General features: G+C 49.1%; 2 protein-coding genes across 9 annotated transcripts in view; one reads left to right on the top strand and one right to left on the bottom strand.

The window, feature by feature from the left end:
* The window catches only part of TMEM163 (transmembrane protein 163), a 311155-nt gene extending 302835 nt beyond the window's left edge, over positions 1–8320 (top strand). Inside the window, exon 8 of the mRNA XM_066346321.1 lies at positions 7338–8320. Coding sequence (XP_066202418.1) covers positions 7338–7398 — 61 coding nt within the window. The 3' untranslated portion in view covers positions 7399–8320. The remainder of the gene's footprint in view (positions 1–7337) is intronic.
* A 3173-nt stretch (positions 8321–11493) lies between these two features.
* MGAT5 (alpha-1,6-mannosylglycoprotein 6-beta-N-acetylglucosaminyltransferase) overlaps positions 11494–17269 on the bottom strand; it is a 374609-nt gene continuing 368833 nt past the window's right edge. For all 8 annotated transcript variants that reach the window (XM_066346312.1, XM_066346320.1, XM_066346314.1 and 5 more), the window contains one exon: positions 11494–15581. In XM_066346312.1, the coding sequence (XP_066202409.1) occupies positions 15383–15581 (199 nt within the window). In that variant the 3' untranslated portion in view covers positions 11494–15382. The remainder of the gene's footprint in view (positions 15582–17269) is intronic.

The raw sequence follows: 17269 nt of genomic DNA, 5'->3' as shown, positions 1-17269 counted from the left end.
TAATGAAAACTTCCTAATCTGGCCAAGGATATAGACATATAAGTCCAGGAAGCACGGAGTCCAAAACAAGATGAACTCAAAGAGGCTTACAGCAAGATACATCACAATTAAAATGCCAAAGGTTAAAGACAAAGAGAGAATCTTAAAAATAACAAGAGAAAAGCAGTTAGTTACCTACAAGGAACCTTCCATCAGACTGTCAGCTGATTTCTCTACAGAAATTCTGCAGGCCAGTAGGGATTGGCACAAAATATTAAAAGTCATTAAAAGCAAAGATCTACCACAAAGGTCACTGGTTACTGTTATGTCCTTTAGAAACAAAGCAGAGATATTCCCAGCCAAAAAAAGCTAAAGTTATCACTACTAAACCACTATTACAAGAGATGTTAAAGGGACTTCTTTAGGAAGATCAAATATATGAAAAGAAAATATAGGAAAGATAAAAATTCCCACTGACAAAAGGAAATAGTAAAAATAGTTGATCTACCAACTATAAAGCTAGTTCTAAGGTTAAAAGGTAAAAGTAGGAAGATCATGTGTAATTACAACAATACGTTAAGCCTGATTTTCAACCTTTGTTTCTCACGCACTCATAAACTAATTACTCAAGAAAAAGGGGCCCTGACCTCTTCTTCCTTAGTAACTAATTTATTTGTGCCATGAGATGAAAATGGTTGTATTTAGTCAGGGGCACTGACCTTAGTAATTAGTGTGTGTTTGTGCCATGAAAAAAAAAAAAGGTTGAAAATCACTGCAAGGAATACATACACACACACAAAAACTAAAATATAATCACAAAACCATAAACGGAGGGGAGGGTAAGGATTATAGTGATTTTAGAATGCACTCGAACTTTAGTGACTACCAACCTGAAATGGAATTCTATAAACGTAGCCTTCTATATATAATGTACATGGTTAACCACAAACCACAGATTTTTGCATGATGTAGAAGAAACAAAGACAAAGGGATCCAAACACAATAGAAAGTCATCAGCATGCAAGAGAGCAGAGAACAAGAAAGGAACAGGGAAGCGCTATACAAACAATCAGAAAACAATAAAAAATGGCAATAAGCACATACCTATCAATAATTACTTTAAATGTAAAGGGGCTACATCTCCCATCAAAAGACATAGGTGGTTGAGTGGGTAAAAAACAAGACATATACATATGCTGCCTGCAAGAGACCCACTTCACATTGGAAGACACAGACTGAAAGTAAAGGGATGGAAAATATTTTCATGCAAGTGGAATAAAAAAAGCTGGGGTAGCAATACTTATATCAGACAAAATGAACTTTAAAATAAGAGCTGTAACAAGAGAAAAAGGTCATTTCATAATTGTAAAAGGATCAATCCAGTGAGAGGATATATCTTGTAAATGTCTATGCAGCGAATATAGGAGCATCTAAATATGTAAAGCAAGTGCTGACGGATACACAGGGCGAGACGGACAGTAACACCGGATACACAGGGCGAGACGGACAGTAACACTGGACACACGGGGCGAGACGGACGGCGACACCGGACACACGGGGCGAGACGGACGGTGACACCGGACACACGGGGCGAGACGGACGGTGACACCGGATACACGGGGCGAGACGGACGGCGACACCGGATACACGCGGCGAGACGGACGGCGACACCGGATACTCGCGGTGAGATGGACGGTGACACCGGATACACGGGGCGAGATTGACTAACACCGTCATGGTAGAGAACTTTAACACTTCATTGACCTCAACAAGTGGATCACCCAGACAGAAAATCAACAAGGAAACAGTGGCTTTAAATAACACATTAGACCAGGTGAACTTAATTGATATTTTTAGGGCCATTTTATCCCAAAGCAGCAGACTCTACATTCTTTCCAAGTGCTCATGAAACATTTTCCAGGGTAGACCACGTTAGACCACAAAGTAAGTCTCAATAAATTTAAGATAACTGGAATCATATCAAGCATTGTCTCCAATCACAATGGTATGAAACTAGAAATCAGTTACAAGAAGAAAACTGAAAACCACACAAACATGTGGAGTCTAAATAACAAGTTACCAAATAATGAATGAGTTAACAATAAGATCAAGAAAGAAATCAAAAGATACCTTGAAAATGAAAACACGGCCCTGGCATTTGGCTGAGTGAACAGTGTTGGCCTAGCTTATGGACATCCCGGGTTCGATTCCTGGTCAGGGCACCAAGAGAAGTGATTATCTGCTTCTCTTCCCCTCCCTGTACCCTTTCTCTCCCTCTTCCCCTCCCATAGCCAGTGGTTCGATTGGCTTGAGTGTGAGCCACAGGCACTGAGGATAGCTTGGTTGGTCTGAGCCTTGGCCTCAGGTGCTAAAAATATCTCGGTTGATTGGTGCATTGGCCCCAGATAGGGGGGGGGGTTGCTGGGTGGATCCTGGTTGGGGTGCATGTGAGAGTCTGTCTCACTATCTCTCCTCCTCTCACTAAAAGAAAAAAAAAAGAAGAAATGAAAACACAATGACCCATAATCTATGGGACACAGCCAAAGCAGTTCTAAGAAAGAAATTTATAGCAAAAAAAGCTTACCTCAAGAAACAAACAAAAAAAATATCAAATAATCTAACCTTCCACCTGAAAGAATTAGAAAAAAGATGAATGAACAAAGGCTAAAGTGAATAGAAGGAAGAAACTAATAACGATCAGAGTGGAAAATAAAATAAAAATCAATGAAACCAATAGCTAGTTCCTTGAAAAGATAAAATTGATATACTTTTGGCCAGACTCATCAAGAAAAGAGAGAGGGCCAGAATAAATCAAGTCAGTAATTAAAGAGAAAAGTGACACCACGGATGTACAAAAGATTATAAGAAAATACTACAAACAGTTTTATGTCAACGCACTGGACTACGTGGAAGAAATGGATAAATTTCTAGAATAATACAAGAAACAGAAAATCTGAACAGACCAGTAACTGCTAATGAGACTGAATCAGTAATCAAAAGACTGTAATCAACAAACAAAACCCTGGACCAGATGGCATCACACGTAAAATTTAAAAGAAAATTTATTGATTTCAGAGAGAGAGGAAGGGAGGGAGAGACAGAAAGATCGATCTGTTCCTGTATGGCCCTGACTGGGGATCAAACTGGCAACCTTTGTGCGTCCAAACAATGCTCTAACTGAGCTAGCCAGCCAGGGCTCACAGGTGAATTTTATCAAACATGCAAAGAGGAGTCAACACTTATCCTTCTTAAACTATCCCAAAAATTTGGAGAGGAGTGGAGCCTCCCAAACTAATTTTATGATAGTCATTAACCTGATAGAAAAACCAAAGACACTACAAAGAAAGAAAATTGAAAATTATAGGCCAATATCCCTGATGAACATAGACGCAAAAATCCCCAACAAAATATTAGCAAACCGAGTTTAGCAATACATTAAAAAGTTCATACACCACAATCAAGTGGGATTTATTTCTGGGATGCAAGGTTGATTCAATAGCTGCAAATCAATTAACATAATATATAAACAAAATAAAGGGTAAAATCATATGACCGCCCTGGCTGGACAGCTCAGTTGGATAGGGCATCATCTCGATGTGTCAAGGTTCCAAGTTTGATCCCTGGTCAGGGCACATACAGGAATCAACCAATTAATGCATAAATGAGTGGAACAATAAATCAATGTTTCTCAAATCAATCAATAAAAATATTTTAAATCATATGATCATATCAATACATGAAGAAAAAGCATTTGACAAAATCCAACACCCATTTGTGAGAAAACCTCTCAGCAAAGTTGAAATAGAGCACACCTGAACACAATAAAGGCCACATGTGACAAACACACAGCAAACATACTCCATGGTGAGAAGCTGAAATCTTTGTCTTTAAGATTAGGAACAAGACAAGGATGTCTACTTTCACCACGGTTATTCAACATCAGACAAGAAAAAGAAAGACAGGGCATTCAAATTGGAAAGCAAGAAGTAAAACTGTCATTATTTGCCAATGGCATGATACTATATATAGAAAACCCTGAAGATTTCACCAAAACTATTAGAACTAATAAATAAATTCAGGAATGTAGCAGGATATAAAATTAATATTCAGAAATCAGTTGCACTTTTATACACCAATAATGAACTGTCAGCAAGAGAAATTAAGAAAATAATCATATTTACAATGACATCAAAAGGAACACTTAGGAATAAATTTAACCGAGGAGGTAAAATACCTGTAATCAGAAAACTATAAGACACTGAAGAAAGAAAGTGAAGATACAAATAAATGGAAGGCTATACTGTGCTTATGGACTGAAATAATTAACATAGTTAAAATGTCCACACTGTCTCAAGCAATCTACAGAGTCAGTGCCATCCCTATCAAAATACTAATGGCATTTCTTCACAAACTAGAAAAAATTATATAGAACTTCAAAAGACTTAAAATAATCAAAGTAATTTTGAGAAAGAAGAACAAAGTTGGAGGTTCATCATACTACCCAGCATGGTGCTGGCTTAAAAATGGACATATTGGGCCCTGGCCGGTTGGCTCAGCGGTAGAGCGTCGGCCTGGTGTGCGGGGGGACCCGGGTTCGATTCCCGGCCAGGGCACAAAGGAGAAGCGCCCATTTGCTTCTCCACCCCCGCCCCCTCCTTCCTCTCTGTCTCTCTCTTCCCCTCCCGCAGCCAAGGCTCCATTGGAGCAAAGATGGCCCGGGCGCTGGGGATGGCTCCTTGGCCTCTGCCCCAGGTGCTAGAGTGGCTCTGGTCGTGACAGAACGACTCCCCGGAGGGGCAGAGCATTGCCCCTTGGTGGGTGGATCCCGGTCGGGCGCATGCGGGAGTCTGTCTGACTGTCTCTCCCCGTTTCCAGCTTCAGAAAAATACAAAAAAAAAAAATGGACACATAGATGAATGGGACGATAGCCCAGAGATAAATCTACGCCTCTGTGACAAAGAAGGCAAGACTACCAATCGGGGTAAAGATAATCTCTTCAATAAAAAATATGTTGCAGGCCCTGGCCGGTTGGCTCAGGGGTAGAGCGTCGGCCTGGTGTGCGGGGGACCCGGGTTCGATTCCCGGCCAGGGCACACAGGAGAATCGCCTATCTACTTCTCCACCCCTCCCCCTCTCCTTCCTCTCTGTCTCTCTCTTCCCCTCCCGCAGCCAAGGCTCCATTGGAGCAAAGATGGCCCGGGCACTGGGGATGGCTCCTTGGCCTCTGCCCCAGGCGCTAGAGTGGCTCTGGTCGCAACAGAACGACGCCCCAGAGGGGCAGAGCATCGCCCCCTGGTGGGCAGAGCCTCGCCCCTGGTGGGCATGCCGGGTGGATCCCAGTCGGGCGCATGCGGGAGTCTGTCTGACTGTCTCTTCCCGTTTCCAGCTTCAGAAAAATACAAAAAAAAAAAAATGTGTTGCAAAAGAGACACATGCAAAAGAATGAAACTAGACCATTTTCTTATACCATATACAAAAATAAAATACAATAGATTAAAAACTTAAATATATGGCTCAAAACCATAAAACTCGTAGAAGAATCATAGGCAGTAAACTCTTTGACTTACTCCTAGTAATATTTTTCTGGATATGTCTCCTGGGGCAAGGGAAATGAAAAAATAAACAAATGAGACCACATCAAACTAGAAGTGTTTGCACAGTGAAGAAAACCATCAACCAAAGAGAACCTACTGAATGGGAAAAGAGATGCACCAATCATACATCCCGTAAGGGGTCAATTTTCAAGATATATAGAGAAATCATACAACTTAACACCAAAACAAACAAAACAAACCCTAACAATCTGAACAAAAAATGGGCAGAGGACCTGATTGGACAGTTTCTCCAGTGAGGAACTATATAGATGGCTAACTTGACATATGAAAAGATGCTCAATGTCACTAATCATCAGAGAAATGCAAATTAAAACCACAATGAGGTATCGCCTTACACCCGTTAAAATGGTTATTGTCAGTAAATCTCACATGCTTTAGCAGGGAAATGGAAAAAAGAGAATGCTTGTACACTGTTGGGACTGTAAATTGGTGTAGCCACTGTGGAAAACAGTATGGAGGTTGTTCCTTGGAAAAATTAAAAATAGAACTACTATTGTACCCAGCAACCCCACTTCTGGGTATCTATTCAAAGAAATCCAAAACACTAACTTGAAGATATATGCAACATTAGTTACAATATCCAAGATGCTGAGACAGCCTAAGTACCCATGGATAGAGGAATGGATAAAGAGGTGCAGCTCGCTGTGGCCGGGTAGCTAGCTCGGTTACTTAGCTTCATCCCAGAGCAGAGAGGGTGCTGGTTTGGTCCCCAGTCGGGCACACGCAGGAATAGATGAGCGTTCCTGTCTCTCACTCCCTCTCCCTTCCGCTCTCTCTAAAAATCAGTAAAATAAACATGAAAAAAAGGTGTGGTTCATAGGTACAATGTTATACTACTCAGCCACAGAAACAGTAACGAAATCTTGCCATTTGCCACCACATGGATGAATCTAGAGGAAGTTATGCTAAGCGAGACAGGTCAGGCAGAGAAAGACAGACACCATATGATTTCTCTTATAGTTGAATCTAAAAATAAAATATACGAACAAAACAAACATTACATTTTATACTTTAAACAATTAGCTGAATTGTAAAAAAAATGTGTACATGTCCACTTTTTAAAATTAAATGTTTTCTTAATCGGGGAAAATATATTAGTGGTTGGGGGGCAGCTGGGAGGGGAAAGGAAGTGACACCAGTGGGTTTCTGGCGTGAGGACAATGTTCTGGTGGACAATCTATGCATATTTTAAAAACCACCTTAAAAAGGCTGAATTTTGTAGTATGTGAATTTTATTTTATTTTTTTTATTTTTTTATTTTTTTTCATTTTTCTGAAGCTGGAAACAGGGAGAGACAGTCAGACAGACTCCCGCATGCGCCCGACCGGGATCCACCCGGCACGCCCACCAGGGGCGATGCTCTGCCCACCAGGGGGCGATGCTCTGCCCATCCTGGGCGTCACCATGTTGTGACCAGAGCCACTCTAGCGCCTGAGGCAGAGGCCACAGAGCCATCCCCAGTGCCCGGGCCATCCTTGCTCCAATGGAGCCTTGGATGCAGGAGGGGAAGAGAGAGACAGAGAGGAAGGCGTGGCGGAGGGGTGGAGAAGCAAATGGGTGCTTCTCCTGTGTGCCCTGGCCGGGAATCGAACCCGGGTCCTCCGCACGCTAGGCCGACGCTCTACCGCTGAGCCAACTGGCCAGGGCGAATTTTATTTTTAAAACTCTCCTCTCACCTGCTTCCCTAAGTGCTGAACCCCAGGGCGGAGGTCTGTGTGGGTGACCTGTCTGTCTCCTCTGCAGACTCCTCATCGACATGGTGCCCCGCGTGCGGCAGACGCGTCACTACGAGATGTTTGAGTGAAGGGGCCGCAGCCACCAGCTCTGCATCCGCATGAAGACTGTCAGGACGAGAGGCTTCTGCAGGCAGATGGTGCCCATGTTTGAGCATCCAGCTTCTTATTTGGAAAGTGTGTGTTCACGGGAACGAGGTCTGCCCAGTAGGCGGGTCTGCCCTGTGCCCCTCGCCCCCCCCCCCCAGACAGCGTGCACAGGAGGGAAGACTGGTTTCCCCATTTCCAGTGGACTGACCTTGTCTATTTTCTGGAGTAAAAGGGTTCTTATGGATAGGATAAGATCTCTGCGTGGCAGAAGGTTCTGTGGTGCTCCAGGCCTGAAATAGACGGCAGCTGACCAGCCCCACCTCCTCTGGGCTCTGAGCGGCTCCAGCCACCTCGGGCTCCCAGTCTATCACCTGGCAGAATTTAAAGGAAGACCGGATGTCCCCTTTTGTCCCTCACCCCTTTACATACCCAGGACCATCAGTATATAGCACTTCCTAATTTCTACCAACATATTTCATTAGTTTCATACTGTTTTACTAATCCTAAATCTAAACAGAGTTGTTCCAAAGGAGACCATTCTATTTTTAAAGTACTTAGTGGTATATGTATGAGCTTTGCATGGACAAACTAAGCACATGGCCCTTTCTTGTACATTCAGAATCAGAACATACATGTAAAATCAGGATCCTTTTTTGACAGATGTGAAACTAGTTGATTTGTAATAAATGATATAATCTAGCCATATGTGCATATATCTATATGCTGTGTTAAGTGGTAACGTACATTACAGTCTGACAGATCGCGGATCCCTCTGTAAGGAGCAAGATGTCTTCGGTTTATGTAACGTTAGGTATGGATTCTGTAAAAATGTTCCCCAGCACACAGCAGTCTGTACCTCTAGCACTGTTGCTTGTCCAGGCAACAGTCTGACCAGTAAAGACCTTTACCTGTTGGTATGGTACGAGATTCTTTGCGGGTTGTCACCGTCGCGGGCAGGCTTGCGTTGTGGCTGAAGGGTGGTGGGGGCGCTGCTCGTTCCTGTGGAGTGTGAGTGCAGAACCCGCGGGACTGTTGTGACGGGCTTGGTGGCCTGTGGGGCAGGCCCACCGCGCAGGTGAGGGGCGTGGCCGTGCATTCCTGTGGTGCCGCCCAGGGCCCTTGGAGCTGACCTCGGCCTGGACCCAGGGGCAGCTGTTCCCCAGAGCGCACGCCCACCTCCCGAGCCCCACCGCCCCCGCGGTTTCAGGCTGGTTAAGGGAAGGTGGTTTGGGCTAAGAGGTCGCTGACCTTGGTTCAGTCAGCTGCTGTCCGCTGGCTTCCTCCAACAGCACTGTGAGGAGTGCTCTGTAGGAGGGCAACATGTCACACGGAAGGAAGGTCGACGGTTCACCCAGATCTGGGAAGTGCAAGATTCAACAGGTTTCTTTTCTGTGGGGTCCCTGTGTACTTCATACACAGCGGGAAGGCTCCAGGAGGGAAGCTGGAATGTAGCCTCAGCCTTCCCTAAATTTATACCGTCACATTTTTCTTGGCACCGTTTTGGGGCTGGTGTACACCAGTCATGCTGCGTCCCGTGTGTTGTGTGCCGGCTGTTCTGGGCAGAGCCGGAGGCTGTGCGCAGCCAGGGAGTGCCCTCCGTCCCTGGGAGCTCCAGGCCACTGAGCCCTGGGGCAGAAAGTTCTCTCGTGAGCCCGGGGAAATAGGACTCCAGGTCTAACAAGCCCTCGGCCTTGTTAGGACTTTTTTTTTTTTTTTTTTTGTATTTTTTTCTGAAGCTGGAAACGGGGAGAGACAGTCAGACTCACTCCCGCATGCGCCCCACCAGGATCCACCCGGCACGCCCACCAGGGGCAACACTTTGCCCACCAGGGGGCGATGCTCTGCCCCTCCGGGGCGTCGCTCTGCCGCAACCAGAGCCACTCTAGCACCTGGGGCAGAGGCCAAGGAGCCATCCCCAGCGCCCAGGCCATCTTTGCTCCAATGGAGCCTTGGCTACGGGAGGGGAAGAGAGAGACAGAGAGGAAGGAGGGGGGGGTGGGGGGAGGAGAAGCAAATGGGCGCTTCTCCTATGTGCCCTGGCCGGGAATCGAACCTGGGTCCCCCGCACGCCAGGCTGACGCTCTACCGCTGAGCCAACCAGCCAGGGCCGTTAGGACAGTTTTTAAAGATTTTTAAACATCTGATGTAGTACTGTAATCTCAAAAAAAGAAAAAAAGAGCCCACCCCTCCCACTTTCTAATCCACTCCCTCCCAGGTGATGCTCTGACGTGGGCATTGGTGGAGGAGGGGTGGGGAGAGCCTGCTCAGCAGTGAAACCAGCTCCTGTTCTCCGTCAGCACCTTCCTCTCCGCCTCCCAGCAGTGTCTGCGACAGGGAATGCAGCGAGTGGACGCCCGTGTTGGGGGATGCAGGGGACCCTGCGCCCACCTCGCCCCCCAGAGAGCACTCCCACCTGTCACACAAGAAAAGTTTATTGAAAAATAAAGTTCTCCCTAGTTTTGTCTACAACAGGAAAACAAAGCAGTGTCCTCTATGCCGGTACAGTACGTTTGGACAGCAACACCCCATTTGCAGAAACCTGCATGAATTAACCCCAGAGCAAACCCAGGAGCTGTTTGAAGACACAGATGCAGACGGTCATTAGCTTAAAGACATCAAGGTCGTGATGGCAACTACAGTAGAAAAGACATCACCATCTCCTTTGGCATCAATTGTTCTGCTATTGCCCTGTTAACACCAGGGCAGGACAGTGAGCAGAATGCTTCCCGTGTGCTCGTCTCCCCTTCCTAGAGGCGGCAGACTGCGCAGGTCCCCGCCCGCTGTCCCAGCCAGGCTGTCAGGCCCCGGGCGTGGCCGATGCTCTCTGCACCCTGAGCCCCCTCCCCCCTCCCCCCAGACACGCCTGCCCCTGATGCCCCCATCAGCTGTGTGGGGGTGGGGGAGACAATCTTAAGGCTCCACAAAATCAGGGACAGTGAGAAGGGTGCTTTGAAGGAGGCAAATTCCAAGCTTATACCCACAGAAGTCTAAGACTGCTGATTCAGCTGGAGAGAGAACAGATGAACTTAAAGACACAGGACACCAGCACACACCTGCATATGCCTCAAGTTCCATCTGCCCAGAAGGGGACCAAGACAGGAGAGGAGACGGCTCTAAATCTGCAAGGGACTTAGGCTAAAATCACAACAAATCAAAAAGTGAACTGATATTGAGGTGATTTGGGGAAAAAAATCATTGAACCATAAGCAGCCTCTGGGAATGGTTCTGAAGAGCCTCTCCCACCCCCCATGGCCCCACCGGGATGGTGGGGTAGTCTCGGGGTCCCCAGGCTAGCAGAAGCGGCCCGGAGGAGAACGTGTCTTCTCTGAGATTGGAGCCAATGCAAACATGATAGCTAACCAGCCCAGGAGTCTGACCCCTGTGGACTGGACTACGGAGGAGCCACCTGGCCAGCAGGGGGCAGCAAATGACTTCCTGGGGAATGGATAAGTTCAATTGGTCATTTCTTTCCCCTTAAACACAGAAAGCCTCTCTTACTGCATTTCAGGGAAATACAGTTAACTTTTAAGGGATGCAGTAAATGAGGAAAAATTCACCTTAATTTCTAGCTCAAAAAGTTCCACAAGGAAAAACTTTGGAATGGTCCAGGAGACATCAATGGGGTGAGGTATCACAAGGGGACAAAGACCACCCTTGTCATCTCCCGTGTACAGATTCTTGCAGCCTCGTTTCTTCTGGGGCTGAAGTCAGGCATATTTTCAAATCAGTCAGCGCATTCAGTGATACAGAGCGCTCTAACCAGCAGGGGGAGCACTAGACGTGGACGTACTAAGCAGCAAATCCTGCAAAACTCCATCAACCCAGAGTCATAGTTTTATGTAGGTGTTACTTTGGAATCAGGGAGTGAGCTTAGCTCTTTATTTCTCAAGTTTTGTGAAGTGCTAATAATAACAACAGTATTTAACATTTACTAGGGCTTACTATGTGCCAGACACTGCTAAACACTGAATCCTCACAAAAACCCTAAGTGCTAAGAAAGCTAGGGTAATTTTTTTTTCTGCGTCTGAGACTATACAACTAATTTGGCCTTTTGCTATAAAAACTTGGTTTTCCACTTCTTTTTTTTTTTTTTAGGTCAACAAGGATGAAAGGAAGTCACCCTCAGCTCTAGGGCATTCCCACCTTTCTAAAGAAGTTTATCTCCTCACAGGAAGGTGCTTGGCGGCCCTGTAGGGAAGGGTGTGATTAGAATGAAGCCAATGTGAAAATTAAAGTGTTCTTAAGTAAATAAAACAATCCAGGCTTGGAATAGCAACACATACAACAGAGCCTGTCATTAACAAAATAGATTTTTTCTTTTAAATCAAGAATTGGGGGGTGGGGTGGAAGAGGGTGGTAGTGTCCCAGTTAGGTACACAATTCAGCTGAACCACCTTGGAGAAGTGGGGTGGGTTGCCTCGGTCTGGTCTGAAAATCACAAGCCCACCTACAAACAGCACGGTTTCCGTCAACCTGTCACATGCCTGCTTCCGCTGCCAGTGAGATGCCCTGGGCTTCTCTTCCCAAACGAAACCGAGGAGTCACTTTTAGTAAAGCCTGTGTTCACTAAGGAAATGAAGAGGCATGCATGGTGTTGACCAAAGTGTTTAGTGTCTAGGGGCAGTGCCACTAAGGAGCTCTATGGGTACTGCGCCCTTCAGTGCAACCCCTCAGCTAGGGCTGGTCATCTGCCCTGGCCACACCTCACCAACTGGCTGGTGGCAGGGAGCTGAGGCCACCGGCACATCGGCGGCCGGCAGTCCCCAGACCCAGCCACCTGACCGGGCAGCCTGGGGAACGCCAGCACTGACCCTGGGGTTCTCAGCACGGCACGGAGCGTATGAGCATACACGTGGTGGCCCAGGGGGCTCGACAGGCATTCCTGGGGCCCAGCCTGAGCGTCCACAGTGGTGCAAGGACAGGTCACCTCCCAGCTGGACGTCTGTGCTCTTTCCTCAACAGCACCCAGATTCCAAACACCAACCCCAAAGAAAAGTGAAAGGCACGTCTGAGAAACAATAAATATCAAAGAAACAGACTCTCAATATTCCCAATCGTACAGCAAATACACAAAGCAAACTAGAATCAGTGACAAAAACCCAACCTAAGCAAAAATACAAAACAAAACCCTCTCCATTTTATACATGTGCAAATCAAATGACATACATGAAAGAAATGAGGTGTTTACTGGCATTAAAAGAAGTGTTTCGCCTTTGAAGAGCTTTCACTCCTGAAAATGTTTACATGTCAAAGGAAACTTTCTCTCTCTTAATAAATTACATAAGTGTGTTCCCTCAAGTTTTTTAAGAACTGAAGATCACAGTGGGGGTGAGGCATATTTCACTTAGGAAAAAATGTACAAAAACTTACAGACTGAGCAAGATACGCTCATAGCACAGGAAGACACTGATCCTGGCTTCGGATTTCTGTGTCATCAGTGACAAGTTGGTTTAGGGTTCTATTAAGAAAAATCACCAAAGGCTCACACACTGAGAGGCGTCTTTCTCCCTGCGAGGCAGGAATCACGCTCTTTCCGCACAGGGCCAGTGGAGAGCCCCTCCCAAGTTTTCTGCTGTGGACCACCAACCCACTGTGGGCCACGTTCGCGGTGGCCGACACCAACGCGCGTCCAGTGTCACGACCTCTCTGGATAATGCCTTCAGTGACTGGAGTGTGAGCTGGCTTGCTCAGGAGCAGCCATGCGCCCATGGAACTCCGCCTCCTACAGCCAATCCTGGACTGGCAGAAGCACGAGGGGCCTGAAGAGGGGGCAGTGCCCCTGCTGGACTGTCCGACCTGAGGGTCCAGACATAGGAGAAACAGGAAGCTGCCGAGGGCCCTGAGCTCGGGCAGCTGGCAAACAGTCCTTGAAGCTCCTAGAACACAAAGCAGGCAGTGTCTTTCTACAGAATGTAGCTTTCTAGCTTCCTTGCTTTTCTGACCTCCTGTGCTTGTTTAATCTCTCCACAAAATGGGTTAAACCTTGCTGAGTGTGGGAAATTGGTCTCAGCCCGCAGGCTCCCCCTGCTGGTCGAATGCTGCACCAACATCCTCACCATTGGAAGCTCCCGGAAGAGCCCAGGAGAGGGCAGCACTGGCCCAGGAATTGCAGGCCTGTGAGCTCAAGCCAATTCCCACAATTTAGGGTGCAGCCAGGAGGCCCGCTCAAAGGGAAAAGCCATTCCTAACAGTACGGAAGGCAGTTATTTCTCCCCCTACCATAGGAAACTGCCCTTGCAAAGCTTAAACACACACATACACCCACACTCACGCACTCACACCCTATTACCAAGGTTTCCTTGGACTTGTGCCCTTGAGGGCCCAGGCCTCCCTGTCAGCGCTCTCCTAGCACATGTGTTCAGGGGCCCCTGGGGGAGACCTGGCTGCCTTCCCCTCCACCCTGCAGAATCAGATGTGAGAGTCAGGCCCGCCGAGAGTCTCCAAAGTGGCTGGCTGTGCATCTGGTATTATGTAGGCACCAGGGCAGAGCTGAGAAGCAGGCGGAATCCAACTTCCCATACCTAAAACCTCCACAACCCCCTCTGGTCCTCATGAAACACAAGCCTTCCTTTAGGCTCACTTCTGGGAAGGCCTGCCCCGCCCTTAGCCTGGCCAGCTGTTCTGCCCCGCTGGAGGCTGAGCCAGCAGCCGGGAGGGGGCAGGGGCTGGGGGCCCGGGCTGCGGGGGTCACCAGCCACCACGGCACTCAGCACCACCTGCAGCCCGGGCGGGTCGCAGCAGCTCATAATGGGGATTCTCCGGGAGGGGGGGGGGGTGCTGGCTCTCACCAGCAGGAGAGGCCAAGGGCTTCACAGGACACACTCATACCCAGAGCACTGAAACAGTGCTGGCAGGGAGTGGGGAACCCACACAAGGCCGAGCGCGGACTCCAGGGGTAGAAAGGGGTGGGCCTGATGAGTCCGACTGGGCTTGCCCCCCTCAGATGCTGGTGCCTGGAGTGAAAGCCGCCTCCACCCCCACAGGTGAGTGGCCAAGACAGCCAGTCCCTTTCGTCTCAGCCTGCTCCTGCTCCCTGGACTGGGTGACATCAGACATTTGCGGGAAGGTAACTTATGCCCACCCATCTGGAGCCTGGCTCCAGTTTGACACCGGTCCACGGGCCAGCCTCACTCCTGCCCAGTTCCAGCTCAAAGACACCCCTCTTCCGGGGGAATGTCACGGCTAAGTCCAGGAGGAGCTCTTCCAGTCCCGCGTTTCGGGATTGGCCACACGTCACCAGGTGTCAGTGTCCCAGCCCTGCACTGTTTCCCTGGCTGAGCTGTCCCCACCTCCGGGGTACCTGTCCTGCAGCTGCCACCCTGGCACACTCACAAGATTTCCTTTTGTCCTGGCGCCACTTTGAGGAGCTAGGTCCCTGCAGCCACCCTCAAGTGTGCCACCAGCCACAGCGCCCGTCTCTCCCTCCCGCGCCCCACCCAAAGCAGACAGGACAAGATTATAGTAAAGGTGGATGGTAAACTGGAAAAACAAAGAAACGAGACCTGTGATCAGTCCCTCCTTGCCCTCCCCTGACTCCCCTCCCGCCCTCCCAAATAAATAAGTTAATGGATTAAGGAATGTTCCCACACAAAGTCTTGCCAACCAGCTCTACTCCTCCTCTGGTTTTGTTTCATTTTAAATGAATCTTCAGACTTGCTCTCCACCCTGGAACAGTCATATGGGCAGGTTCTCCCTACAGTCCTTCCTGGAAAGATGAAACAATGTTGCTCCAGGGAACAAAGCCAGGCTCCGGGCCTGACTGATGTCTGCTCGCATTTTGTTTTGGTGAAAACACCACTGTGATGCTCTAACCACAGTAGGAGCAATACCAAATCGAGCCCTTCCACCAAGAAGTTCAGGCTCTGGCGAGAGTCCCTGAATGACATCTGCCCCCTGGCTCTGCCAGGTTGGGGCAGGAGCCACTTTCTCCCCAGCAGGGGGTGTGCAGGGCCGAGCCAGTGGCCACTATAGACAGTCTTTACAGAGAGCCACCTGGCCTTTGAGGAAGTCCCGGCAGGGGCAGACCCTCTGGTGCCTGGAGTGGGCGCCCGCACAGCTGAACAGCAGGAGGTCGGCCTGGAACACACAGTGCTTGCTCTTGGGGTCGAAGGAGGGCACCAGGATGTCCTTGGCCAGCTCTGAGCTCTGGCAGATTACCTCGTACCTGAAGAGGAAGAGAAAGGCACACAGGTGAGAGACGCAGGGACCGCTGTCACTGGCTCCTTCCGGCCCACCTGCTGAGGGGTGGGGAGCACGTTTGGTCTCCTGCCGCAGACACCAGATGGCAGCCACCCTGACCCCACAAGTCTTCACCAAGGGGGATGGAGGCTTAAGAAAGGTGTGTGGGCTGGGATGTGTGTGGGGGATGGTATTCCAGGCTGCTCAGGGAAGCCTGAAAGAGAGAAAAACTAAATAACCCAACTACCATGTGGGGACTAGTTACATCAGTGACAGCACATGCATGCTTTCAGAGTTCTGTGCAGCCCTTGAGAAAGAACGAGGTAGACATCAGTGCCAGGACGGAGAGCTGTGCCGGGGCAGGAAGTAACGGAACAGGATGCAGTGTGGCCAACCTGTGTGAGTGTGTGTGTGCGTGTGAGTGTCAGACCGAGTGTGTGTGAGAAGGGGTGTATGTGGGAGATTGTGTGTGTCTAAAAGTCAGGCTACACACTAAAGACTTAATGGTTACTTGTACGGAGTAAGATTGGGACAAAGCTGTGTATTATTTAAATACTTTTTTAAAAACTGTTTTTATTGATGGCTTATGAAGATTCCTGCCAACGGCCTCACCTCCACTGCAGAGCTAGCGGATGACCGCCTGGGACTGGTGCTGTCCTGGGGGCAGGACTCACTGGATCCGTGCAGCCATGGCCACAGGACCCCTCCGTGGGAGGTCAGCGTCTGAGGCCTCAGGGCTGTGGGGCCCCAGTGTGAATGTGCCCGACCTTAGGCCTGTGTTCCTCCACAGTCCTCTAGCACCTGCATCGTCTGTGACTGGAGACCCTACTTTCTTGGGCTGGGACCACTGGCTGGGGCTGAGGACAACCACATACTCCTGTTCTCTACACTGCTGGCCTCTTGTCTCAAAGAAGAGGTACTTGTCTTCTCCTCTGGCTTGGGATGCATTGGTGACACCCACCTTGACTCCCCCAGAACAAGGAGGCCTCACCAGGTGTCCAGTCTGGTGTCCCACGAGCCAGGTGGCACCAGGTCAGAGGAGAAGGCATCGGCAGGCCGGCAGAGCTGGACTGGAGCCCAGGCCTTGCCTGCAACCAGGACGTGTGACAGCCTCCCGTGCTCCAGCGCCTCTCCTGCGAGCTGGGGCACAGGACCCCTGACTCACGGCGGGTGCAGAGGTGAGAGTGCACTTCCAGCGGAGCCCGGCTCTGGGTCGTACTCAGTACATGGGGATGACAATTCCCGCCGTCGTCGGGATCACCCTGCCCTGGCAGACGCTGGACCGGCTGTGCCCCTTCCTCCCTTGTCCTGCACTGTGAAGTGACCCGCCAGCCGCCTCCACTTTCCTCGGCTCACACAGTCTCTATTCTTGCTCACAGGGCAGGGATCTGGCTGGGAACCTCGGACTCTTGAAAGCTTCCCGAATTGGGAGAAAAGCACCACAACCCCTCCCCCAGGGCCCATTGCTGCTGCCCCTTCTTGTCCTCCTCCAGCCAACTAACAAGGGCGTGAGCCCTCGCCAGTGTTACCCAGGTCCCAGTACCTGTGGTGGGGACACGAGGTCCCCGGGGCTCAGGGGGCAGCGTGAGCCCTCGCCAGTGTTACCCAGGTCCCAGTACCTGTGGTGGGGACACGAGGTCCCCGGAGCTGCAGCCTGGCTCCTGGGGCTCAGAG

The sequence above is a fragment of the Saccopteryx leptura genome, chromosome 7, assembly GCF_036850995.1.
Source record: "Saccopteryx leptura isolate mSacLep1 chromosome 7, mSacLep1_pri_phased_curated, whole genome shotgun sequence".
NCBI lineage: Eukaryota > Metazoa > Chordata > Mammalia > Chiroptera > Emballonuridae > Saccopteryx > Saccopteryx leptura.
This window is presented reverse-complemented; position numbering and strand designations above follow the sequence as displayed.